Raw genomic sequence first — 26,236 nt, 5'->3', positions numbered from 1 at the left:
GCAGGAGCGTGCAGCCCCGCTGCCCAGAGTGCTGCCCGCACGGGGGCATAGCTGCCGGGGAGGGGGGACAGCGGAGGAGGGGCGGGGGGCTAGCCTCCCTAGACGGGCGCTCAAGGGATGTGGCCTGTGGGCCATAGTTTGCCCACGTCTGAAGTGAGGTGTCTTAAATGTCTGGGCAAAGGACACTCTCTGGGTGTTCCATTAGCTGATCTTTCACTCCCAAGCTCATAGGGACAGGCATACAAGGCTTCAGGTACTGCTGCTGCTTCTTCAAATGCTGGTCCCTATGTGTATTCCACTGTGGGTACACATGCACTCTGTATCTGGAGTCGGAGAATTCTTAAAAGCAGTGTCCATAGGTCTGTGCATGTGCCCTCACTCTCCTCATGCCTCCAACTGAGGTGGAGCAACCTAACTGCCTTTCCATTTCCTTTTTACAACTGCATGGCCTGGTTCTAAATCTCCAATGTCCTGACCTTTGTCTTCATTTATTCTTTGATCTATAAATAAATAAAATGCATATTTTGTAAATAGATCAGAATTTTACTCTATAGTTTTAGCAAACTTTTATAGTTAGATTCACTGTCCCATTCCCCCTCTCTCGACTGCATCCCAGTTATAGGCACTGGACTATGCCCAGGGCCCTGGGCTTCAAAATCTGTGCTTCCTGACCCACACTCTTTCTTGGTCAGCGATGACCATCAACACAGTCTGTAGTGCCTTAGGGAACTCACATTGCAGCAGGTGCAGTATCTGCCACTCTTTCCCCAGTTGCATCTGTGACAGGTAGGAACTTCATCTTAAGAAGCACCTAATGGAGAAAGCTATGAGGCCGTACAGACCCCCAGGCCAGGGGAACCCCCACAGAACATCAGTCTCACTCAGTAAAGAGTGCAACTCCTGCCACAAGGTCTGACTTAAGAGAAGGGAATCTACTCCCAGCGATCCCCTGTTGGGGTTTTGTCGGGAAGGCAGGGAGCCTTCATAAATGCAAGAGCAAATCCTCCTCTAAATTTATTTAAAAGAAGTCAGATACAATCCTGCCTAAGTCAAGCAAATCTTCTCGCTCAGTCCATGAGGACTTAGAACATCCTAAGTTTCGGGGTCATGACAAGAAAGCCCAGAAATCCAGTGGCACTCCTCTGCCTCAATACTGCAGAAGCCAGCATGGTTGACTTTGACACCTACACAGGTACCGTTGAGTCCAGAGCCAGAAGAGGCTTCCATGTCAGCTGCACTGTACCGGTACTATCTTGGTATCAACCACGCCAGAGGTGTTTGCAGCTGCCAGGGATATCCTCTTGCCGTCGGTACCAGTATCGCTGGCAGTACAAGAGTCATTGTTATTGGTGCTAGCAGGCATGGAGGAACCAGCTGGATTGTTACATGCCAGTACCATGTAACAGCTCGGTACCATGCCAGCCTCCCATACCCAGGACGGTTTGCCCTTTGGTACAATCAAAGGGAAAACCTGTGCTGCGTGCCTGGACACTGATCTCCGGCGTCAGTGGAAGGAGACTCATCGTCGCCTGAGTCAGAGATCGGATACTACTCTTCCTGCCCGAGGAACTGGTTTCACATTTCCATGGATCCGGATACAGGAGTACCATTAAGTTGTTTGCCAGGAGATCACTGGGGACCTGTGCTGGTCTAGTGGTCCTTTTGGAATCTTTGAGGTTTTCCCCCAATTTTCAGGGTGTATCCCAGGCTCTCCTATTTGGTGGCCTTTCCACTGGGCTGCACCTGTTCTGGACTCTGGTGCTGAGCTTGGTACCAGGCCCCAACAGCCAGCTCAATGGGACTCTGCAGATGAAGAAGGGGAAGAAGAGCACCCACAGCCAGTGCTGGCCTCCTCTTTCTCCTCCCTGGATGAGCAATATCTGGAGGGGGCATGTTGCCTCCGCTAGATGACTATAACAACAACCAAGAGTTGTGAAAGAGGGGGGCCTTAAAGCTGGGTGTTCAGATGGAGGTAGTAAAGGAGGCCTCCACAGCCTGGCTGATACTTTAGCCACTGCAGGTCCTTCTAAAGTAGCACTGCTCTCAATGAGGCCATTATAGGCCCAGTTAAGAGTCTGTGGCAGGTCCTTACATCCTTCCCCCCCACACACACACATTTCAAAAAGGGTTGAATGAAACTACTTAGTACTGCTCAATGTTATGAGTTCCTCTAGAGCCATCCCCTCCTGGGGTCCCTTATGATATCTGCTGCCAATGAGAGAGAAAGGCAGGGACATCAGGGCACAACCCTGAAAATCTGTTTAGTAGGAAAGTTTATTCTACAGGGGGTTACAACTCATGATTACAAACCAGCAGGTGCTGGACAGGTCTGATTTTAACTTGTGGGACTCCAGGCAAAAATTCAAAGACTTGCTGCCACAACAGTCTAGGCAGGAGTTCTCCTTGCTATTGGACAAGGGTATGGCATGGGCCTCTTTACAGGCTTCTCTGGATGTGGCTGATTCAGCTATCAGGGCCATGGCTTCCGCAGTTACCATGCATAGGAGTTCCTGGTTACAGTCCTTTGGGCTCCCACAGGAGGTCCAACAGGCTGTTCAGGACCTGTCCTTTGAAGGAGCCTTGCTATTTTCGGAGCAGATGGATGGACGCAAAGCTTCATGGGCTAAAGGATTCGAGAGCAATCTTAAAGTCCCTCGTGTTGTACACCCCCAACCCCTTCAAGGAAGCACTACAGGCCTAAACAACACCTCTGGTACTCTGCCCCAGGTGCCCGTCAGGGCCTGCAGAGAAAAAGAAATAGGGATTATAGGCATAGAACACCACCCCTTTTACCTCTGCATCAATGCCTGCCCCACCCAGATATCCAAGAGGTTCTAAGCAGGCATTTTGAAGGAACACTCAAGGATGCCATACCAGTTCCCATGATGCCAGATCCTATTTTTCCTTTATTTGCAAACTGCCTTTCCCAAGTGCTCAGTCCCATATCACCACAGACCATTGATTGTTGAGCACTGTAAAAGTGCATTACATCCTCCAATTCATTTCTACCCTTCCTTCCTATTCTCCCTCCCTGTCCTCCTCCATGGGCCCCTCTCATGTAATCAGGTTATTCAGTCCGTCCTTCAGTTTGGAACCATAGAAGAGGTTTCACAGAATTTAAGAGGGAGGAGTTTCTACTCCCATTATTTTCAAATTTTGAAGGCCAAGTGAGATCTCAGGCCTATTTTAGATGAGCACCAACTCAGCAACTATCTCAAAAAAATGAAAGTTTTTCATGGTCAACCTGGCATCCGTTATTTCCTCTCAGGATTCCAGAGACTGGTACACTGCCCTCAATTTAACAGATGCCTACTTCCATGTGTCAGTATATCAAGGGCACAGAACCATTCACATTACTAATTCATGGTGCTTCTGTTTGGCCTGACTGCAGTTCCTTGGTTGTTCACAAAATGTATGGCCATACTGGCAGCTCTCCTGAGGAGATTAGGGGTGCAGGTCTACCCTTATCTGGATGACTGGCTAGTCAAGGGTCTGTTCAGGGCTTAGGTTGTTTCCAGCATTTGACTCATCCAGTTGATGTTCAAGGCCAGAGGAGGGCCACATCCAGGCCGCGGGATCCTCCTGCCCAGCCCCTGAGCTCCTGGCCCAGGAGGATAGCCCCCCGCCCCTGCAGTCTCAGCTCATTGTGCCGCGGGCACAATGCTCTGGGTGGCAGGGCTGCGAGTTCTTGCCGGGCAGCGCAGGTCAGAGCTGTGGCTTGACCCAGTGCTCTGTGCTGCGGGGTGGCATGGCTGGCTCCAGCCAGGCGGCACAGCTGCCTGTCCTGGTGCTCTGGGCGGTGCGGCTGTCGTGCCACCAGCCACCAGTGCTCCAGGCAGCGCGGTAAGGGGGCAGGGAGCAACGGGTTGTTGGATAGAGGGAAGAGGAGTTCAGGGTGGTGGTCAGGAGGCAGGGGTGTGGATAGGGATCAGGGTAGTCAGAGGGCAGGGAACAGGGGGGTTGAATGGGGGAAGAGGGGTCCCTGAGGGGCAGTCAGGAAAGAAAGGAGAGGTTGGATGGGATGGCAGGGGGCAGTCAGGAGCGGGCACTTCGGGGGTGGTCAGGGGACAGGTGGGGTTGGATGAGGCACGGGTCCCAGGACGGGGCCATCAGGGGACAGGGAACAGGAGGGGTTGGATGGGGCAGGAGTCCCGGGGGGGCCGTCAGGGGGTGAGAAGCAGGGGGGTTGGATAAGGGGCGGGGCCGGGCCATGCCTGGTTGGTTGGGGAGGCACAGCCTCCCCTAACCAGCCCTCCATACAATTTTGGAAACCCGATGTGACCCTCAGGCCAAAAAATTTTCCTGCCCCTGTTCAATGCCCTAGGCCTTTTGATCAATACAGACAAGTCTACCTTCTGTCAGATACAGAGGATAGAATTTATTAGGGTGGTTATGAACTCTATCCAGGCCTGGGCGTTCCTCCCAGAGTTACGATTCCAATCAGTCCAATCCCTGGTGACACACCACAAAGATCATCCATTCACCACAGCCCAAAACTATGTGAGGCTCCTAAGCCACATGGCCTAATGCATGTATGTGGTACAATCCATAAGACTGAACCTTAGACCTCTCCAGACATGGCTGACCTCAGTGTACTTGCCAAGCCATCTCTGTTTGGACACTGTACTCACAGTACCTTTACAGGTTCTCATCTCTCTGATCTGGTGGTTGCAGTCTCTCAATGTTTGTGTGGGCATTCCCTTTATCTGCCTTCAACTGTCAGTGAGTTTGGTGTCAGACGCATCAGTGCTAGGGTAGGTAGCTCACTTGGGGCTCCTCAGAATTCAGGGCTTTGGTCTCTGATGGAGGTGTCTCTTCATGTCACCAATTCTGCTCTCTTCCAGGCTGCAGTCCGGGTTCCATCATGGACGTCATCCTGGTACCCTGAATGCGACAGCTTTATTATGCTTTCCCCCTAATTCCACTCCTACATAAAGTGCTACTAAAGATCAAGTGAAACCATGCTTGTCTTATATGGGTATCTCCAGCATGGCCCGGCCAACACTGGTTCTCTACTCTGTTAGGCCTCTCAGTAGCGACTCTAATCTCACTCCCATTTTACCCAGATCTGATCTCTCAGGACCACTGTCAGCTGCTCCACCAAAACCTGAGTTACCTTCGTTTAACTGCCTGGAAGTTCTATGACTGAATTCCAGAAAACAAGCTTGTTTGGATCAAGTTCGCCAGGTCTGACTTAATAGTTGAAAGTCCTCCACCAGACCCGTCTACCTGTGAAAAATGAAGCGGTTCTCAGTCTGGGCTTCCCAAACTGTAATCTTGCTGTTGCATTCATCCGTCCAAAATATACTCGACTCTTTGTTGCACCCGAAACTGCAAGGTTTAGCAATTTCTTCTGTCAAGGTTCATCTGGCAACAATATCAGCTTTCCATCCTCGGGTGGTTAACAATTCTGTTTTTTTCAAATGACATTGCAGTCAGATTCCTCAAAGTCCTAGAAAAGTTATACCCTCAAGTAAGGAAGCCTGTTCCCCCTTGGGACTTGAACTTGGTCGTGTCAAAACTTATGAGTCCACCACGTGAGTCTTTAGCAACGTTCTCCTTCCTATTTCTCTCCTGGAAGGTGGTAGTCTTAATTACCATCACGTCTGCCAGAAGAGTTTCTGAACTCCGTGCCTTCACATCAGAGCCATTGTACACAGTCTTCTTTAAAAATAAGGTGTATTTACATCCTCAACTAAGTTTCCTCCCAAAGGTAGTTTAGCAATTTCATAGAAATCAAGCAATTTATCTACTTGTCTTTTACCCAAAGCCTTATGTAAATAAGAATGAATAATGACCACACTCATTGGATGTTAGATGGGCTATAGCATTCTACATAGAAAAGGAAGTCCACCTAACTGTTTATGACTGTAGCGGACAAAATGAGAGGTCTCCAATCTCTTCACACAGAATTTCATTTTGGATAACTGTGTATCCACACTTGTTACGATCAGGCAGGTATTTCACCGCCAAGTACCTGACTGCTCATTCCACAAGATCACAAACATCCTTACTGGCATTCTTAGCACAGATCTCTATCCAGGACATTTGTAAAGCAGCAACCTTGTCATCAGTGCACACTTTCTCCTCCCATTGTGTCATCACCCATTACTCTAGGAATGATGCCAAATTTGGTCAAGCTGTGTTACAGTCTGTGTATATGTGAATCTGATCCCCCTGCCTACATCACTGCTTGAGTGTCACCAAGAGCGGAATGCACATGTGCAACCGCTCAAAGAAGAAAAATGTTACTAATTTTTCATAACTTGTTCTTCAAGATGTGTTGCATATGTCCATTCCATGACCCACCCTCTTACCCCTTTACGTTGGAGTTTCTGGAAAGAAGGAACTGAGGGGGCACTGGGTCACCTGGGCGCTTTATACTAGTGCTAGTGGTGCACGGCAATAGAGGGTGCTTGAGCCGTCCTGATGGATACCATTGAGGGAAAATTTTCTGGCAATTGTGTGGGGGATGTGCACAATACCTAGAGTTGCCGGATAAGCATGTGAGGGTGGCTTCAGCATCCTCCCCTTCTGAGGATGCTTTGCAGTTCCCTGACCTGGTGGATCACAAGATAGCCACATTGAACTTACCTTCAGGAGCTGTGGAGGAAACCTCCCATCAGGTATTTGACAATTTTGGAGCTACTTCCGTGAATAGGTCACTTCCTATTTTGGATGGTCTATTGCAGCCCATTAAAGTTATTTGGTCAACTCTGGATTCCTAACAGCCTGTTTCTAAGAAAGTGGACAAGCTGTATCAGGTATGGGTGAGGAAATATCAGCTGTGTCTTGGGTGTTCCATGATGGAACCACAGCAAGGCACTGGAAGGTTTCTCTTATTTCCACACCCATCCTGTATCAAATTCGCTGGTGTTAGCTGTTGCCAGTAACAGGTTTAGGTATGGCCAAGATCATTCTATCCCTGCAGATAGAGAGGGCAGGAAAACAGATGTACTTGGGAGAAAAGTGTTCTTGTCCTCTTCTCTTCCTAATTAACAGGCTGTGATGTCCTGGTACCATTTGCATCTTGGGGGGAAAATGCCATGTTTCAAGCAAGAATTGTGAGAGGACAAAAGAAGACTGGCTAAGGCTCTTCTGACTGAAGGACAGTATGTGGCAAAGCATGACCTCAGGGCATCATTTGATGCTGCAGACTCTTCTGACAGATCTTTGGCATCCACAGTCTCCTTGAGGGGGCATGTTGGCTCCATTTGTCTTCCTTGGCAGCGGACAGGAAGGTTGAAGTAGAAGATCTCCCCTTTGAAAGGGATGTCTTTTCAGTAATTAGAGCTTTAGGGAACATCAAAGATAACTAGATCCACAGCTTTAGGTTTTTTTTAAGGTGTGTTGCTGTGGTAGCAGCACATCTGACAAAACGGGATCTTTGTTTACCTGCATTTGGATGATTGGCTGCTGAAAGCTGCTATTCGCAAGGTTCTGTCACTCCACATTGTGGTTACAATCTCCGTCTTTTCAGATCTGGGTCTGCTTCTCAACTTCAAATAGTCAAATCTCTGCCTAACTCAGAGAATTGCCTTTATAGGTTCTATACTGGACTCAGCAATGTGGGGAGTTTTCTTTCAGAAGAGAGGTTTTTAAAAACAGAACACATTTTGAGCAGGGGGTGGACCAGATGACCTCCTGAGGTGTCTTCCAACTCTAATCTTCTATGATTCTAAGTTATTTAGCAAATTTGAGCCTTGGTCTTATGAGATTGATGGCAGCTACCATTTACGTAATCCCCTTTGCCCATCTCAGAATGTGTCCAATGAAGCATTGGATGTTTTGAGTTTACACACCCCGCTGAGATAGTTTTTATAATATTTGTCACCATGCCTTAGGGCATTCTAGATTGGCTGAGGTGATGGACAAACAGGCCAAGTGTTCTCAGGGGTGTTTTGTTTAATCTTCCTTCACCATCGATAACGATAACACTGGATGAGGAGCCTGTTCAGCACAATTTACAACCCAAGGTCATTGGGCTTTTCAAGAAAAGTGTGTGCAGATCAGTGTGCTGGAATTAAGAGCCATTTGTTTGGCTCTCAGACAGTTCCTTCCTCACAGGGAAGGGTGGTTCAGGTGATAGACAACACATAACAACATTGTGTGTTCTTTAAACAAACAAAGGGGAGGTCCTTCATTCCAGTTATGTGCCAAAGCGGTCAGGTTATGGGATTGCTACAGTCTTCACAGGATCTATCAGGTGGACCTGCATTTGGCAGGGGAAAGCAGTGTGCTTGTGAATCATCTCATTAGGAACATTTCTCTGATTTACAAGTGGTCCCTGAAGGATAAAGTAGTTCAAGACATCTTTTCCCATTAAGGTCAGCCTGATGTAGATCTGTTTTGTGACAGAAAGAAACAAAAGGTATCCCCTCATCTCATCAAGAACAGGGAGGGACCATCAGTCCCTTTTGGATGCTTGCTTTCTTCATTGAGGAGAGGACCTACTGTATGTTTCCCCCTCACACACTTTTTTCCATTGATTTAGAAAGTGGTGAAGAAAATTCGTCAGGACAGAGCAAAAATTATATTGATTGCCTCACCTTGGCAAAGACAACAGTGGGTACACGGACCAGCTCCATCTGTCAGACAGATGAAACAGGTATCCTCCTCTGTCTCCAGACATTTTGTCACAGCAGCAAGGCAGGGTTCTGCAGTTATATCTGAAGTCGCTTCATCTGATGGCTTGGGCTATCGGACTTTGACTAGTCTTGAGCACTGGTTTTTTGTTGGTACAGAATGTTCTGGTTAATTGTAAAAGGCTATTTATTAGCACTATTACATCAGCCAGAAGGTGAGTGAATTGCAAGCCCTGGTGGCTGACTTGCTGTTTATGAATTTTCTCAAAGATAAGGTGGTTTTAGGCCTGATCCCAAGTTTTTACCAAAAATAGTGTCTGCACAACTAATTTACCAGTTTTATTTCTGAAACCTCATGCTAATAAAGGAGAGTCTGCCTTACGTACGTTAGACAGAGAGTGGGCTCTTGCATACTACTTAGGCCATGTCTACACTTAGATCCGCACTGCTGCGATCAATGCAGCAGTGTCAGTTTAGCTGGTCTGGTGAAGACTTGCTAAGTCGATGGCAGAGCACTCCCCCATTGACTCCAGTACTCCAGCTCCCTGAGAGGAGTAAGATAAGTTGGCGGGAGAGCATCTCCCGTCGACACAGCACAGTGTAGACACCGCGGTAAGTTGACATAAGCAAAGTCGACTTCAGTGAAGTTATTCACGTAACTGAAGTAGCGTAACTTAGGTCAACTTACCGTGATAGTGTAGACCAGCCACTCTTAGATAGAACTAAGAGTTTTAGGAAGTCATCGACTGATTGTTTCGTATGCTAAGAATCATATGGGTCACAATGTGCCTACGCAGAGTATTTCAATATGGGTTAAACCAGGAGTGGGGAGTCTATTTTCTATCTTGGGCCATTGACCCACAGGAAAAATTAATTGGGGTCCAAACACAAGTAAAAAGCAACTTAATTTATTTTTTTTTTTAGAGAGAGAAATATAAAATGTTCAACTCACCTGCCTGGGGGGTTTAGGGGGGCGGAGGCTTGGGGCTTTCCCCACAGTGGGGCGAGCTGGCGCTCGTGGCTCCAGCCCCACGGGTGGGGGGCACGGAGGCTCAGGACTTCCCGCCCGTGGTGGGGTGAGCCAGTGCTTATGGCTCCAGCCCTGTGGAGGGGATGGGGTTGCCAATACTTACCGCGGACTGGATGAAATTAAGCAACTGGCCAGATCCAGCCCATGGGCCGTACGCTCCCCACCCCTGGGGTTAAACAATGCATTGTGCAGTGTAATGAGTAAGCTGAAACTCGTGAGCTGCTGGTTTTATGGTTTCATTCTACTAGGGCTGTACCAGCATCTTTTGCTTGTCTTAAACATGTTCCTATTAGGGAAGTTTCCAGGGCTGCTACTTGGAAGTCACTGATCACATTCACTAAACATTATGCGGTGGATCTAGCTACTAGAGCAGATGTCAAATGTGGCAGAGCAGTGCTTCAATCATTATTTAATTAGGATTGTGTGCCCATCTCCCAGCACTGGTTGTTAAACTATCCATAAGTGGGAATATGCAGAACCATGTGAAGAGGAAATTAAGGTTGGTTACTAGTAACAGGAGTTTTTCAAGATGATTCTGCATATTCACACTTCCCACCCACCTTCTCCTGTTTTTCAGAGTTCTATTATGGTATTCTGGGTTGAGGCAATAGAAGGCACAGCGCCACACTATATGGCCTCATCCTCAGAACATTTGGAGAAGATAGGGGTATGAGGGATTGCACATGGGCTCCAGCAGGCAAGACTTGGAGAAGGTTCTACCATTAGGCACCACCAGGCAGTGCAGTACCTATAAGAGCGAACATGCAGAGTCATCTCAAAATACTCTGGTTACAAGTAAATAACCTTCATTTGTTGTATGCTAGTTGTGTTGTGTGGGTAGTTTTGAAGAACTGTGCAGTTGGGCCAAGTAATCCACCATCTGTGCAGCCTCCCTCATACAACCAATGAAGCTGTTGCATGCAAATTAGCTGTAGAGTAAGGGTGGTGCTTACCTCTCATGTTACAATGGTATTGGACTCTTGGCATGGTGTAGGTTCATAGATTTCAAGGCCAGGGGGGACCATTGTGATCATCTAATCTGACCTCCTGTATAATACAGGACCTAGAACTTTCCTAGAGCATATTTTTTTAGAAAAATATCCACTCTTAATTTAAAATTTGTCAGTGATGGAGTATCCACCATGACCCTTGGTAAATTGTTCTGATAGATACATGCCTTGCTGTCACATGGATGTAATTCATAACGTCAAAATGGCTTGAGAACTTAAAAATTGGACAGTAACAGCCCGCAAATCCCACTCATGATTGAATCTGGTGATCTTCTGAACAAAATGAACTCTAAGCCATGCTTGTACCTGTTTCTATCTCTTCACACTAATCCCACAGACATTCTAGGCTTCAGAGTGACACTCAGAGAGACAATCCTGAATTTTATTTTATTTTATTTTATTTTATTTTATTTTATTTTATAGATAAATACTCCTCTTGTGTTTATCTTAAAATTGTTAAATTAAATGGGAATTATGGAAAAGTGGGATTTATTTTTGCTATTACAGGGCTTGCTAAATGATCATATGGATGCGGTAGATTTCCTCATGGATCAGCATAATGTAGTTTCCCGTATAAATCCCACTATTCTTGGCACTAAGAGAAGATACATAAATTTCATATCCACGTCAGGTAAATACTTTTCTTGGCTGGTTTGTTATCATTTTTTTCAACTCCTAATTGTAACAAATAATATTTTTAACTTTGCAGTTCCTGTTGGTGTGGAAGACTTCTCCACTTTCTCCTTTTTGGACTCACAAGATAAGAGTGCTGTAATTTCAGAGAACATGAAGTATTTAACAAAAAAAGGTAAATTTATTTTGTACAACCTTTTAACTATGTAATACTGTTTGCCTGCAATTATGGCAGTAATGCATACAAGTCAGTAGTTATGAGTAAATTCAGAATAATAAAGAAATGTTAGTGTTGGTTGAGGTGAATATATATAGAAAGATTGGTTTAAGAAGGATCTGTGTGAGCCCTGATTTTTGTTTTTTATGCAACATCCAAAATCTCTTGGGATAGTAAGCTTGTTTGATGATGCGTTTGAAGTCACTATCAAAGTTGTTAAAAAAATGGCCTAATTGTATTAGATTATTTTAAAGCAAAAAGTAATCAGGAGACGTAATCTGATTACTTGAAACCAAAAAAGTAACAGAGTGCTTTGTTACTTAATTTTGCAAATCTGTCTTTAATATTACTCCCAAAGAAGAATCTGACCACATGTTATTCACATGTCTAATGCCCCGTTTTTTCCCCCTATAGATGTAGGCAAAAAGTATTAGAAGGCTTTTGCACCTACAAAAACAGCTTAATATTTAGGGTGCTTTGTTTCAGGAACTCCTTATTCAAATTACTTCAGATTTTCTCCACAGACTCTGATTTTCAGGCTGATATGACTTCACTTGAGGATTTTAGGGAGGGTGCGAATTTCAGTTTAAAACAGAAACTTATCTGGAACATTATCTGTGGAGAAGCAGTAGCCTCTCTATAATATCTATTAATATTAAAATTTACTGGAGGTACTCCAGCCCTTAACTTGTATATTGCTGCTACTCATGCCATGTTGACTTTTTCAATTCCTTTTGCCTGTTTTAAAGATCACAATTTGTTATTTTTTTTTCTCTGTTTACCCTGCTTAGTCTCTACATTTATTATAACTCTGTCTTTGGAGAAGAGGAAGTGACTTACTTGAAGTTTCCTGAAGAATATGTTTTGATTGATTAGCACTCATCTGTGTGCTTGCTCTCTGAGTAAAAGGGTTGGCTTCTGTAGCTGTTGGATGGTTTTTGGTTTTTTGTTGTCTTTGGATTTTTTTGGCACTGCAATTTAAATATTATTTTGAACATAAGTGAATATTTTTTCTTGCATATTGGAATATTTTTACCTTCAGTTTGAAAGGAATGGATGATTGAAACACTAGACAATATACTATTTAGAATTTTAAATAAGTTCCCACCTCACTAACATGCAGGAGCAGAGACCACGACCAGTGGTGATTTAGATAAGAAGTAATGTGTAGCAGTACATCACAAGACAGAATAACTTTATTAAATAAATATTGATGTTTATCATCTGATTATGTTACATTGATGAGAGCCTTTCCTTGATTTTGTTATTTGGAAATATTGTCATCTACTTAAACTTTTTAGAATAAAATTATTTTACTGGGTTATTTGTTATTTTCAGATGAAGATGTAATATATGCAGTTACCATTTGGATTATTGCTGATTTTGACAAGCCATCAGGGAGACATCTGCTTTCTCAAGCTTTGAGACACCTGGTGAGTTTCTAACAATTCCTATTGGAAAATAATGTTTTTAGTATCTGCAATTATGGAGAATATGAATACTGTCCACAACTCTGTTTATTAAATTATAGCAGATATGAAAGTAATCTAATTTAAGAAACAAAGATTTAGAATACTTATTGGCAGACTTAGTAAAATAATATAACGTTTTAATAGACTAATAATTAGTTTCATGGAAATGTGAAGGGTCTTCTGCATTTGAGATTGCTTATTTCTGTTAGTTCTGTGGTATTTCCAACAGGATTTAAAGGACTGCAAGTAAATGCCATAAGAACATCAATAGCAAAAGGGACTTTCTGGGTCATATAGAAGAGAGAATTATTCAATCCATTTCCTCTGGAAGTTTCTTAAATGATGATCTCTGTCCGTTTTCCAAACTCTTTTTGGATTGTTTAGAAGTGGGGACAAAATGTTTTACTTGTGAAGTAAACTGTAACACAAATTTTAATTCTTTACCTCTAAAATTTGGAATCAAAGGCTATGGCTGCGCTATGAGCTAGAGCAGTGATTCAAGCTTGCATACATATACTCATGCTACCTCGATAAGAGCTAGCGTATAATAATAATACTGTAGCTGTGAAAGCGGAAGCATGGCTAAGCCATGCCATAAACGTTCCCATGGAATTTGGGCAGATTTGTGCTCGGCACAGCTGATCTGTGCTTCTGCTGCTGCTGGCCATGCTACTGTGGTTACACCCCTATTTATACTCTGATAGTGAGAATATGTGTGTATGAGCTGGGAATCACACCCCTAGCTCATAGTGTAGACATAGCCACACCTAATTATCAGTGGAGAAATTATAGCATACAGTAAAGATGTCAGGACTACCTCTATTACTTCTCATTTCCCCATATTCCTGGTTGAATAGCTACTCAGAGAAGTAATTAGATGGATTGAAGAACTGGAATACAGACTGTTTCAAATGTAGGTTGCTAGTTTCAAATACAGTCAGTGTTAGTAATCAGCAAGAGTCATTGCCATCCAGAGGGTGACTGGCCTACGTGAAATGACTTGGTAACTTCTTCATGGATTAAAGATTAACAGCAGTTTTCACTAATTGATTCCATTATTGGTAATCACAGAGAAGAAGGCAAGGATTGAATGAGCATGGAGAATGAGTGACTTGAGCTCTGCTAAAGGTAGTTACTATCAGTCAGGGTTGAAACATTGGTGTGGCAGCATTAAGAAGCTAACTATCTGTGTCTAGGCTGTGTCTGTTTTGTAGACTTTAATCTTCAGGGTTCTTATTCTAGCACCTTTCACAAACAATAACATGTCCTTAACATTAAAATTTGACATGTGTTAGGTGTCGGTGAGAAAAAACGAATGCTGTGAGTAGGGAAATAAGTATCCAATGAAAGAGAATGGCAAAAGATATAAAGAAAAAAATGAAATTAATAAAAGTAAATTTACTAATCATTGACGAGTCCAGTATGTAGTGCACATGTAAGCTCCAGGAGGGAAAATAGAGCTTTTCTTGTATTGGTATTTACCATGGAGAAAGAAGGAAAGGTGTCAGAACTGTCTATCAGTTTCCTGGCACCAGAAGGAAAAAAAAAAAAACCTCATAGAGGCAGAAATCCTAGAACAGGAGAAAAAAAAAAAGAGAGAGTAACTTAAAACAAGTGATGCTCCATGTTCTATATAGCCTGCATCCCACAACTCAAATACATGAAATACTATTAAAAATACCAAACTAACTAACAAAAAATTCCACATGGGAGATGCTGTAGTTGACTAGGAGAGGGATTGATCTGGATAAATCCCCTTTTCTGTATGAATCATTCAGTCTAGTGGTGTTCAAAATTTTCAGCCTGATGGCCAAACATATTGTTTCAAAAGGTCAAGGAACTGCATCAGTACTTTGGGGAAGATTCTCTGCCCTGTTCCAATCCTTTGACTCCATTCAGGAAAGCACAAGGGGAGTGGAAACCATCACCAAGTGGAGTCCTTTAGAGCAATGGTGGGCAGCCTGTGGGCTGCACGCAGCCCATCAGGGTAATCTGCTGGCAGGCTGCGAGGCAATTTGTTTACATTGACCGTCCACAGGCACGGCTGCTCACAGCTCCCAGGGGGCCACAGTTCGCCGCTCCCGGCACATGGGAGCTGTGGGAAGCGGCAGCCAGCCTGCGCAGCTTCCCGCAGCTTCCATTGGCCAGGAATGGCAAACCACAGCCATTGGGAGCGGCCGATGGCCGTGCCTGTGGACGGTCAATGTAAACAAACTGTCCTGCGGCCTGCCAGCAGATTATCCTGATGGGCCGCAGGTTGCCCACCGCTGCCTGAGAGGATGTGGAGCTGGCGTAAGCAGCTGCTACACCTCACTCCTCACAGTCCCTGGCATAAGGGGCATCAGAGGTAGGGAGTGAGAGTGGCCAGAATGTGTTGCTCTCCTCCTATCCTAGCTGGAGTATGGCCACTTGGGCATTTCCTTTTTGAAATCACAGGGTACAGTTCAGGATACACATTTATAATTAATAATCAAATACAGATTTTCTTTTTAACACAGTCAAGGGCTACAATTTAGCGCCTCAGAGGCCACAATTTGAATGCCACTGATTTAATCCTTTACTGCAATACATTTCATTTGCTTCTCCTTGATTTTAGAGGACAAGAAAGTCACCTGATCAGCCTTACTCACTCCTATCTAAAGAATAATTTCTTATCAGTCTCTTCCTCCATAGCCTTGTGTGTCATCACTGTCTTTAATAAGTATTTAAGATTTTCTTTCTGATTTATTATCAAAATTCAGGGGATAATTAAGTGAAATTTTTCCAGTTTATTCTCTGCTGAAGTTAAATCTTCCAGAGAAATTTGAGAAAATCCATTGAGCCATTTTTGAAAGTTATGCAAGTGAAATATGGCATATAATTAACACTAATTAAAATGTCCTCCCTACTGAACTGTCAGAGTAGCCAAAAGTAGTCATTCCATGAAGAATATCTTGTATTTAAAATGTTTGTTACAGGGTAAATATCTGCCTACTAGCTGCCTTTTCTATTGCTAACTGAAAGTCTAAGTTTAGCAGTCACACACATATTTTTCATTAAAACTAATAGCCAAAAATAAACACTCTTAAGGCAGTGGTTCTCAACCACTGGTAGGTGTACTGCTTGGGGTACACAGAGGTCTTCCAGGGGGTATGTGAGCTCATCTAGATATTTGCCTAGTTTTTCAACAGGCTACATAAAAAGAATTAGCGAAGTGAGTACAAACTAAAATTTCATATAGACAATGAATTGTTTATATTGCTGTGTATATTATTATATGGTAAGTATCACACTGAAATGTAAGTAGAATATTTACATTCCAATCTATTTATTTTATAATTATATGGTAAAAATGAGAAATAAGCAAGTGCTGTGACACTTTTTTGTATTTTTGTCTGATTTTGTAAGCAAGTAGTTTTTAAGTGAGGTGAAACTTGGGGTTTGCAGGACAAATCAGACTCCTGAAAGGGGTACTGTAGTCTGGAAAGGTTGAGAACCACTGTTCTAAGGATATTTCACTGCACAGACAACTAAGATGATAAATAGTTAACATCAGGTGTGAGTAGATTAAATTATGAGATTGTAATTATATATTTTTCTTTGTCTGCAGAAAACAAGCAGTCATACGCGGCTTGGGATTGTGAACAATCCAATATCAAAAATAACGGAAGATAACACGGCTATTGCAAGGGCAATTTTGACCGCTTTTTTAACACAGAAAAACAGCAGCTTAAAAACTTTCCTAAGTAAGATAGCTAAGGAGGAGACAGCAAAAGCCCTTGCTAGAGGAACTAAAATTAAGAAATTGCTTGTTTCGGTCAGTAAAAAACATTTTATTAAATAATAGTCACTTGATGTATTTATATAAACTATTGCTCATTACTTTTTTTCTTTTCATAGATACTTTACTTCATTATATGGTAGGTGGCACATTTCTAGCTGAGAATAGCTTTCTATTGCCTGGTGTCATAAAGCATGGGTCAAAAAAAGAGATTTTAACCATTAAATAATTGTTCTTAAGTACAGTTACTGGGGTATGTTGTTTGTATTTTGAAAGATCTTTCTATTATGAAAAATAATAAAACACAATTTACTGAACAATGTGGCTATCAGGTCATTGAGAGCCAAATAGCTCTAGTCATCACTGATTTTTTTAAAGCCATTTCTTGATTTGCACTTTTTAAACACTAAATTTGGAACTCCTATGTGAAAGAATTATCAGCTTAATCCAAAAGTTACCTTACTTCTGTTGTAAACATTGAGTAAATGAATTTATTGAGCAATGATTAAGGTTAAGATTTTTTCGTGGTTATTTTTAGTAAAAGTCACGGACAGGTCGCAGACAATAAACAAAAATTCACAGGAGTCTGTGACCTGTCCGTGACTTTTACCAAAAAGAACTGCCGGGTGGGAGAGAGGAAGGAGAGGGAGAAGAATGACAGCTAGACCCCCATGGTGGGGGCGACTGACAGCCCAAGCCCCACTGTCATGGGTTGTGGGGAGATATAACCCTGGCTCCAGCCCCGGCCAAAGTCACAGGACTGGAGTGCACAGTCCTGCCTCCAGCCGCAGGATGGGGGCACACAGCCCCAGTTCCAGCCACAGCTGCGTAGCAGGGGTGCACAACTCTGGCCGCAACTGGGGCAGGGTAGGGGGGTGCACAGTCCTGGCCTTGACTGCAGCCACTGACAGCTGAAGCCAAAGAAGTCATGGAGATCTGGTAAAGTCACGGAATCTGCGACTTCTGCGACTAAATCATATCCTTAGCAATGATAGTGATGATCTTCATGGACTGATGCAACTGCAATTAAAAAGAGCTTCAATTATTTAACTTCCAGCAATCATTTTCCATGTCTGTTTACCTTAAAGCAGGGAAAGTACATTAATTGTTTAAAATGTTTTCTTATATTATTACTGACTTGAAACACAGTCAGCAATTCAGAGTGAGAGGTCACTTGTATGGTAGATGTTAGCCACCAAGTAACAGCTGCAGACTACAATGCTGGTTTCAAAAACAGCTATGTACTTCAATATTATTAATTAGGAAAGCTGTTCAAGAATATATTTGGAAGTTCTTCAAATGGCCTCTGTATATTTCCATTTATGGGATGCATTGATTGTATGCTCCTTAGGCAGTGGAACTTCAACTTGCAGTGCCTGTTGGAGTGCTTATGCCCCCTTCACATCTCCCCTCAGCGTTAGCAGACATTTTGAATGTGAGGCTATATAAATGGATGTGGCATTCTGGCCACCTCAGTTCCTTTCTGCCATGCCCAGGAACAGCTCCGTGATTTGGCTGAGGTCTGGTCTTCAGTACCTTTTTATGATTAGAACTGTGGTTCTTTGAGATGTTATTGTCAATGCGGATCCCATGACCCACCCACCATCCCTTCTTTTGTGGTGCTCAACAATATGGGCTTCAAATTTTGAGGGAACTGAAGAAACATCTTTGTTGTCCTGCCCTTGATGCCTTTGTACAGGAGTGTGAGAAAACACAGGGCACATACATGGTCCCAATGGAAACTGTTATAAAAAAACCAACATGAGGCTTATGGCCACCTAGAATGAGATCCATACAAACTACATCTTGAAGAACCAGTTACTTAAGTAACCATTATTTCCCAATGTGCTTCAACTCTTCAGAGGAGTCTTGTGTCCCTTTTTCCAGACTTACACCCCCCAGAAAGGACAAGTTTCTCATCTGGGCTTGTGTTCACTCCACCTCATGATGTGGGTGATAGAATTTTAATGGCTACAGAGTGGACTTGTTCTGTAGATGTGTAAAGGTTTTTACCTAATAACAGGAAAGGGTCTACACATGCATGTTATATTAGCAAATGAAAAAGGGTTTTATTATGAGCAGATAATAATAATATTGTTCCACATATGGCACCAGTTCAGTCCATATTAGGTAATTTACTATATATGAAATCTGCTTATCTTTTGTTATCTTATATGTGGTTACACTAATCTGCATTGTATTTGGGTATTGATAAATCACTGTTTACTCAAGTTTTGGTTAAGAAGTTTCTTAAAGAATTATTTAACCTTTATCGTCCAATTAAAGTCCGTACACCTTTTTGAAACCTTCATTTGGTTCTTTTTAACTTCATAAAACAGCCTTTTGAGCCAATGAGTGAATGTTCTTTTTTTAGTTGTCTAGTAAGACAGTTTTCATAATGGCTATTACTTGAGCAACAAGAGTCTGAACTACAAGCATTAATGGCTGACCCATAATTCACAGTTTTTATGAAGATAAAGTAGTATTAGGCCCTCACCTCGCCCAAAATTCTTGCCTAAGATGGTTACTGACTTTCATATTAGTCAGTCTGTCAATTTACCTATACTTTTCCTGAGATCACATAGTCAACAGGTCAGTCTAAATTGCATACCCTAGATGCAAAATGACATTAGCCTGCTGTCTGAACAGAACTAAAGAGTTTAGACAACCTAGACTTTTTGTCTCTTATTCGGGTAGTAAAAAAGGCCAAGTGTTACTGCACAGTTTCTAAGTGTGTTAGAGTGTATATTCATGAGTCTTATAAATTAGTAATAATCTCTTCCCCAGAAGGGAATAAGGTCCAATTCCACTAAAGTCAAAGAAGTGCCTATGGCATTTAAAAGACCTGTCCCACTTATTGAAATATGTAAGGCTGCAACATGGAGTTCCATCCATACTTTTACTAAACATAATCCTCTAAATTTGGCGTCAAGATCAGGTGCTAGATTTGGCAGGCCAGTTCTTTAATCACTTTTTAATTGGGAATCCATGTAATGGGATTACTGAAAGCTAAACTATCCCAGGAGTGGGAATATGCAGAAGCTACACAAAGAAGAAATTAATATTACTCACCTGTATCCAGACCCTGCATATGTATACAGCCACACCTTACCCCTGTTTCTCTGAGTCCTGATTTCCAAACAGGACCTGAGGGAGATGCAGAAGGAACTGAGGTGGCTGGAGTGCTATGCCTCCTTTTATGGCACTCCATCAGGCACTGCTAATTAAAATGTCACCCTCTAAACTGCACCTGATCAGCTCATCCTACAAGTGTGAATACGTAGAGTCCAGTTCGAAGAACTGCAGTTACAAGTGAGTAACTATCATTTTTGTTGTTGAGAAATTTTATTTTTCCCCTTCATAATCCATTTTTTCTGATTAAGAGCGCAAGATAGGGTAAATTAACAGAATAGTGGACTTTATTGCAAGATTCGTGATTCTTTATGTGACAGTGTTCTGAGCACTTCCTGGTCAAAAAGTGCTTAAACTCAGGCTCAGCCTGGCTCTTCTGTTGTGCTGTTGCTCAAGGAGAAAGACGTACAAATTAGTTGCTTGGGAGAGACACAGAGGAATGTAGATATGTAGGGCTTCACTCCCAGGGTTATATGACTGGTCTGAAGCTAAGGCTGGAGGAGTTCTCTCTTGCTTTTATCTTGTTTAGAGTTTTGTTATAAACAGTCTGAAGAAAACCCTGGCTGACTATCACTGTATTTTGTTTTTGCTGAATCTGGCCACAATCGTACACATTATACATTTCTTCTGCTTTAGGGAATGGATGACAGTACTTTTGAGAAGAAATACAACACTATAGGAATGGATATAATTCAAACTCACCAAATGTTCTGTCAAGAAGTTCTTAAACTGCTTCCTGGGCAAATGGCTGTTGTCAGCAATGGGAGGGTAAGTAAAAAAACAGTCTATTTTCTTATTCTCCATGTATGTTCTCTTCCTCTCCTTGAACTTTTATGTAATGCTAAGGTGTCAAGGTTCCTCCCCCACTCTGAACTCTAGGGTACAGATGTGGGGACCTGCATGAAAACCTCCTAAGGTTACTTTTACCAGCTTAGGTTAAAACTTCCCCAAGGTACAAATTAATTTTATCCTTTGTCCTTTTATCCACTGCCACCACCAAACTCTAACCGGGTTTACTGGGAAACGTAGTTTGGACACATCTTTCCCCAAAAAATCCTCCCAACCCTTGCACCCCACTTCCTGGGAAAGGTTTGGTAAAAATCCTCACCAACTTGCATAGGTGACCACAGACCCAAACCCTTGGATCTGAGAACAATGAAAAAGCATTCAGTTTTCTTACAAGAAGACTTTTAATAGAAGTAAAGGAATCACCCCTGTAAAATCAGGATGGTAGATACCTTACAGGGTAATTAGATTCAAAACATAGAGAATCCCTCTAGGCAAAACCTTGAGTTACAAAAAAGACACACAGACAGAAATAGTTATTCTATTCAGCACAATTCTTTTCTCAGCCATTTAAAGAAATCATAATCTAACACATACCTAGTTAGATTACTTACTAAAGTTCTAAGACTCCATTCCTGTTCTATCCCCGGCAAAAGCAGCATATAGACAGACACAGACCCAGACCCTTTGTTTCTCTCCCTCCTCCCAGCTTTTGAAAGTATCTTGTCTCCTCATTGGTCATTTTGGTCAGGTGCCAGCGAGGTTACCTTTAGCTTCTTAACCCTTTACAGGTGAGAGGATTTTTCCTCTGGCCAAGAGGGATTTTAAAGGGGTTTACCCTTCCCTTTATATTTATGACATAAGGTAATGTATATTACTTTCTTACTCTCCACAGTGTGGCTAGAATGTATACTCGCTTTTGCTTGTTTTTTCTGTAGTTCTTTATTACGGATTTCATTTGCAGTCATTAACTACTCAGGAACATAGGATATGCCATGCTGGAATTGACCAGGCGTCCATCCGGTTCAGTATCTTCTTTTCTGACAGTGTCCAGATATGTGAAAAGAATATGTGAGAAACTCTGCGATAGTAGTTATGGGATCACCTGCCTCCAGGGAAGGTTTCCTCCAAACTCCAATAGTTACAGGTTGTCTTATGCCATAGTGTGATCCCTTCCAAAATTCTTTTATAAAAATGTGTATTTGTATAACTTGCTCAACAGTTCTCAGTCTGAGGTTTTTAAATATTCTGGAGGCTATCAAAAGGCCATGGAGGCCCAACCACTGCCATTCTTTTTTAGTTTTCTTAATATGAGTAGGTTTGGAAATTTGAGTCTTTGCTGTGCCTGCGGGACTTCTTGTTTTTATCCTTCATTTCTTTCAAATTGTTATTGTAAAAAGATTTTATTAGTAGTGCTAGATGGTAGTTGCCTCTGAAGCAGCAGCTAGATCTGTGACTTCCCTCTTGTCCAGAGAGAGATAGTGGAAGGTCCTCTCATGGATCAGTAACTGATTAAAAGACAGAAAACAAAGGGTAGGAATAAATGGTCAGTTTTCAGAATGGAAAGAGGTAAATAGTGGTGTCCCCCAGGGGTCTGTACTGGGAACAGTGTTGTTCCATGTATTCATAAATTATCTGGAAAAAGCGGTAAACAGTGAGGTGGCAAAATTTTCAGATGATACAAAATTATTTGAGATAGTTAAGTCCAAAGCAGACTGTGAAGAGTTAAAAAGGGATCTCACAAGACTGGGTGACTGGGTAACCTGTGGCAGATGAAATTCAATGTTGATAAATGCAAAGTAGTGCACATTAGAAAACATAATCCCAACTATGCATACAAAATGATTTGGTCTAAATCAGCTATTACCACTCAAGAAAGAGATCTTGGAATCATTGTGGATAATTCTCTGAAAAGATCTGTTCAATGTGCAGTGGCAGTCAAAAAAGCTAACAGAATGTTAGGAGCTATTAGGAAAGGAATAGATGATAAGACAGAAAATATCATAATGCCGCTACATAAATCCATGGTATGCGTACATCTAGAATACTGTATGCAGTTCTAGTCAGCTCATCTCATAAAATATATATTAGAATTGGAAAGGTACAGAGAAGGGCAACAAAAATGATTAAGGGTATAGAGCTTCTGTAAGAGGAAAGATTAAAAAGACTGGTACTTTTCATCTGAATAAGGGGAGATGATAGAGGTCTATAAAATCATGACTGCTGTGGAGAAAGTGAATAAGGAAGTATTATTTACTCCTTCACTAACATAATAATCCAGATCACTCAATAAAATTAATAGTCAGCAGGTTTCAAACAAACAAAAGGTAGTATTTCTTCAGACACCACACAGGCAACCTGTGGAACTCCTTGCCATTGGATGCTGTGAAGGCCAAAACTATAACGGGGTTCAAAAGAGAATTAAATAAGTTCATGGAGAATCGGTCCATCAGTGGCTCTGAGCCAAGATGGTTAGGGATACAACCCCATACTTTGGAATTCCTTAGCCTCTGATTGCCAGAAGCTAGGAGTGGATGACGGGATGGATCACTTGATGATTGCCTGTTCTGTTCATTTCCTCTGAAGCATTCCTTACACTGGCCACTGTTGGAAGACAGGAAACTGGGCTAAATGGACCATTGGTCTGACCCAGTGTGGTAGTTCTTCAAGACTGTATTCTCTTCTGATGTGCAGGTAAGAGAAGATCTTTCCTTTGAAGGGCAAGGATTGTCAGATAACAAAACTGATGAGACCATCACAAGGTCAGTTGCAACGTCTGTGGTACTATCACTACCTGCCTTAAAGAAGAGATTATCTTTTTTTGGGCTTCTGCCACCAGACACAATACACTAGTACCCAAGTCCTTTCTTTTGTTCAGAGGAGATATCAGTCTCATCCTCAGCAATCCTATCTAGCTATCAATAGCCATCTCAAACATAAAACAGGAAGACAGATCTCTTCGTCAGAGGATAAGTCTCAACTTCAGCCTCCTGTTCTCAATTTTGACAGATTTGTTGGTAGCACAGAACCAGTGGCCCAGCCATACCACTTCTCTTGCACACTGTGACACTTAAATCCATTTTGTATATAGAAATAATTAGTATTTTCATGTAGCTAGTATAGTTAGTGTGATTTTTTGTATTAATTTAATGCCTGTTATTTTGAAAAATAAATAAAGAAATAGATAACCTTTTAGAAATAGGGACTTCCCCAGTACCATCATTTAGCTGAGGTGACAGATGTGATGTCCTTAGGCTTCAAAAATTGTCCCTCTTGTGATGCAGCTGAAAGATGTGACTCTTTTGCCTTAGAGAGGGGCATATCCCCAATAGGTGCTCCATCTGCTGTTCCTTTTCTAAGAGGACACGGAAGGCAAGAAAAACTAGCCTTAGATTATTTCTCATGAAGCGTTTGATGAGAACCTCCTCACAACTGATGGGGATGATGAGTCATCTATCTGCTGCCCCAACCGGGAAAACCGAGAAGTCTGCTGCTTGCCAGGAGCTAGGATTCACGATGTGACAGAGAGACTGCCAAGACTTATCAAGCCCTCAGATTGCTACCCCTTCCTGCTTCTCCATGTGGGCACCAATGATACTGCCAAGAATGACCTTGAGCGGATCACTGCGGACTACGTGGCTCTGGGAAGAAGGATAAAGGAGTTTGAGGCGCAAGTGGTCTTCTCGTCCATCCTCCCCCTGGAAGGAAAAGGCCTAGGTAGAGACCATCAAATCGTGGAAGTCAACGAATGGCTACGCAGGTGGTGTCAGAGAGAAGGCTTTGGATTCTTTGATCACAGGATGGTGCTCCAAGGAGGAGGAGGAGTGCTAGGCAGAGACGGGCTCCACCTAACGAAGAGAGGGAAGAGCATCTTCGCAAGCAGGCTGGCTAACCTAGTGAGGAGGGCTTTAAACTAGGTTCACCAGGGGAGGGAGACCAAAGCCCTGAGGTAAGTGGGGAAGTGGGATACCAGGAGGAAGCATGAGCAGGAGCGCGTGAGAGGGCAGGGGTCCTACCTCATACTGAGAAAGAGGGATGATCAGAAAGTTATCTCAAGTGCCTATACACAAATGTAAGAAGCCTGGGAAACAAGCAGGGAGACCTGGAAGTCCTGGCACAGTCAAGGAATTCTGATGTGATTGGAATAACAGAGGCTTGGTGGGAAAGCTCCCATGACTGGAGTACTGTCATGGATGGATATAAACTGTTCAGGAAGGACAGGCAAGGCAGAAAAGGTGGGGGAGTTGCACTGTATGTAAGGGAGCAGTATAACTGCTCAGAGCTCAAGTATGAAACTGCAGAAAAACCTGAGTCTCTGGATCAAGTTTAGAAGTGTGAGCAACAAGGGTGATGTTGTGGTGGGAGTCTACTATAGACCACCAGACCAGGGGGATGAGATGCACGAGGCTTTCTTCCGGCAACTCACGGAAGTTCTAGATCGCAGGCCCTGATTCTCATGGGAGACATCAATCACCCTGATATCTGCTGGGAGAGCAATACAGCGGTGCACAGACAATCCAGGAAGTTTTTGGAAAGGGTAGGGGATAATTTCCTGGTGCACGTGCTGGAGGAACCAACTAGGGGCGGAGCTCTTCTTGACCTGCTGCTCTCAAACCGGAAAGAATTAGTAGGGGAAGCTAAAGTGGATGGGAACCTGGGAGGCAGTGACCATGAGATGGTCGAGTTCAGGATCCTGACACAGGGAAGAAAGGAGAGCAGCAGAATACAGACCCTGGACTTCAGAAAAACAGACTTTGACTCCCTCAGGGAATGGATGGGCAGGATCCCCTGGGAGAATAACATGAGGGGGAAAGGGGTCCAGGAGAGCTGGCTGTATTTTAAAGAATCCTTATTGTGGTTACAGGGACAAACCATCCCAATGTGTAGAAAGAATAATAAATATGGCAGGCGACCAGCTTGGCTTAACAGTGAAATCCTTGCTGATCTTGAACACAAAAAAGAAGCTTACAAGAAGTGGAAGATTGGACAAATGACCAGGGAAGAGTATAAAAATATTGTATGGGCATGCAGGAGTGAAATCACGAAGGCCAAATCACACCTGAAGTTGCAGCTAGCAAGTGATGTTAAGAGTAAGAAGAAGGGTTTCTTCAGGTATGTTAGCAACAAGAAGAAAGTCAAGGAAAGTGTGGGCCCCTTACTGAATGAGGGAGGCAACCTAGTGACCGAGGATGTGGAAAAAGCTAATGTACTCAATGCTTTTTTTGCCTCTGTCTTCACGAACAAGGTCAGCTCCCAGACTGCTGCACTGGGCAGCACAGCATGGGGAGGAGGTGACCAGCCCGCTGTGGAGAAAGAAGTGGTTCGGGACTATTTAGAAAAGCTGGACGAGCACAAGTCCATGGGGCCGGATGTGCTGCATCCGAGAGTGCTAAAGGAGTGGGCGGATGTGATTGGCCATTATCTTTGAAAACTCATGGCGATCGGGGGAAGTCCTGGAAGACTGGAAAAAGGCTAATGTAGTGCCCATTTTTAAAAAAGGGAAGAAGGAGGATCCTGGGAACTAAAGGCCAGTCAGCGTCACCTCAGTGCCCAGAAAAATCATGGAGTAGGTCCTCAAGGAATCAATTCTGAAACACTTAGAGGAGAGGAA

The 26,236-nt window shown here is 43.0% G+C and overlaps 1 protein-coding gene across 1 annotated transcript in view; it reads left to right on the top strand.

Moving 5' to 3' along the window:
• The window catches only part of UGGT2 (UDP-glucose glycoprotein glucosyltransferase 2), a 282,769-nt gene that overhangs the window by 142,155 nt on the left and 114,378 nt on the right, over positions 1 to 26,236 (top strand). The window contains exons 18-22 of the mRNA XM_077807042.1: positions 11,133 to 11,256; positions 11,335 to 11,433; positions 12,814 to 12,908; positions 16,537 to 16,743; positions 20,476 to 20,607. Coding sequence (XP_077663168.1) covers positions 11,133 to 11,256; positions 11,335 to 11,433; positions 12,814 to 12,908; positions 16,537 to 16,743; positions 20,476 to 20,607 — 657 coding nt within the window. The remainder of the gene's footprint in view (positions 1 to 11,132; positions 11,257 to 11,334; positions 11,434 to 12,813; positions 12,909 to 16,536; positions 16,744 to 20,475; positions 20,608 to 26,236) is intronic.

The sequence above is a fragment of the Eretmochelys imbricata genome, chromosome 1, assembly GCF_965152235.1.
Source record: "Eretmochelys imbricata isolate rEreImb1 chromosome 1, rEreImb1.hap1, whole genome shotgun sequence".
Taxonomy (NCBI): Eukaryota; Metazoa; Chordata; order Testudines; family Cheloniidae; genus Eretmochelys; species Eretmochelys imbricata.
Note: the sequence above shows the minus strand (reverse complement) of the source record. Positions and strands in the feature narration are given on the sequence as shown.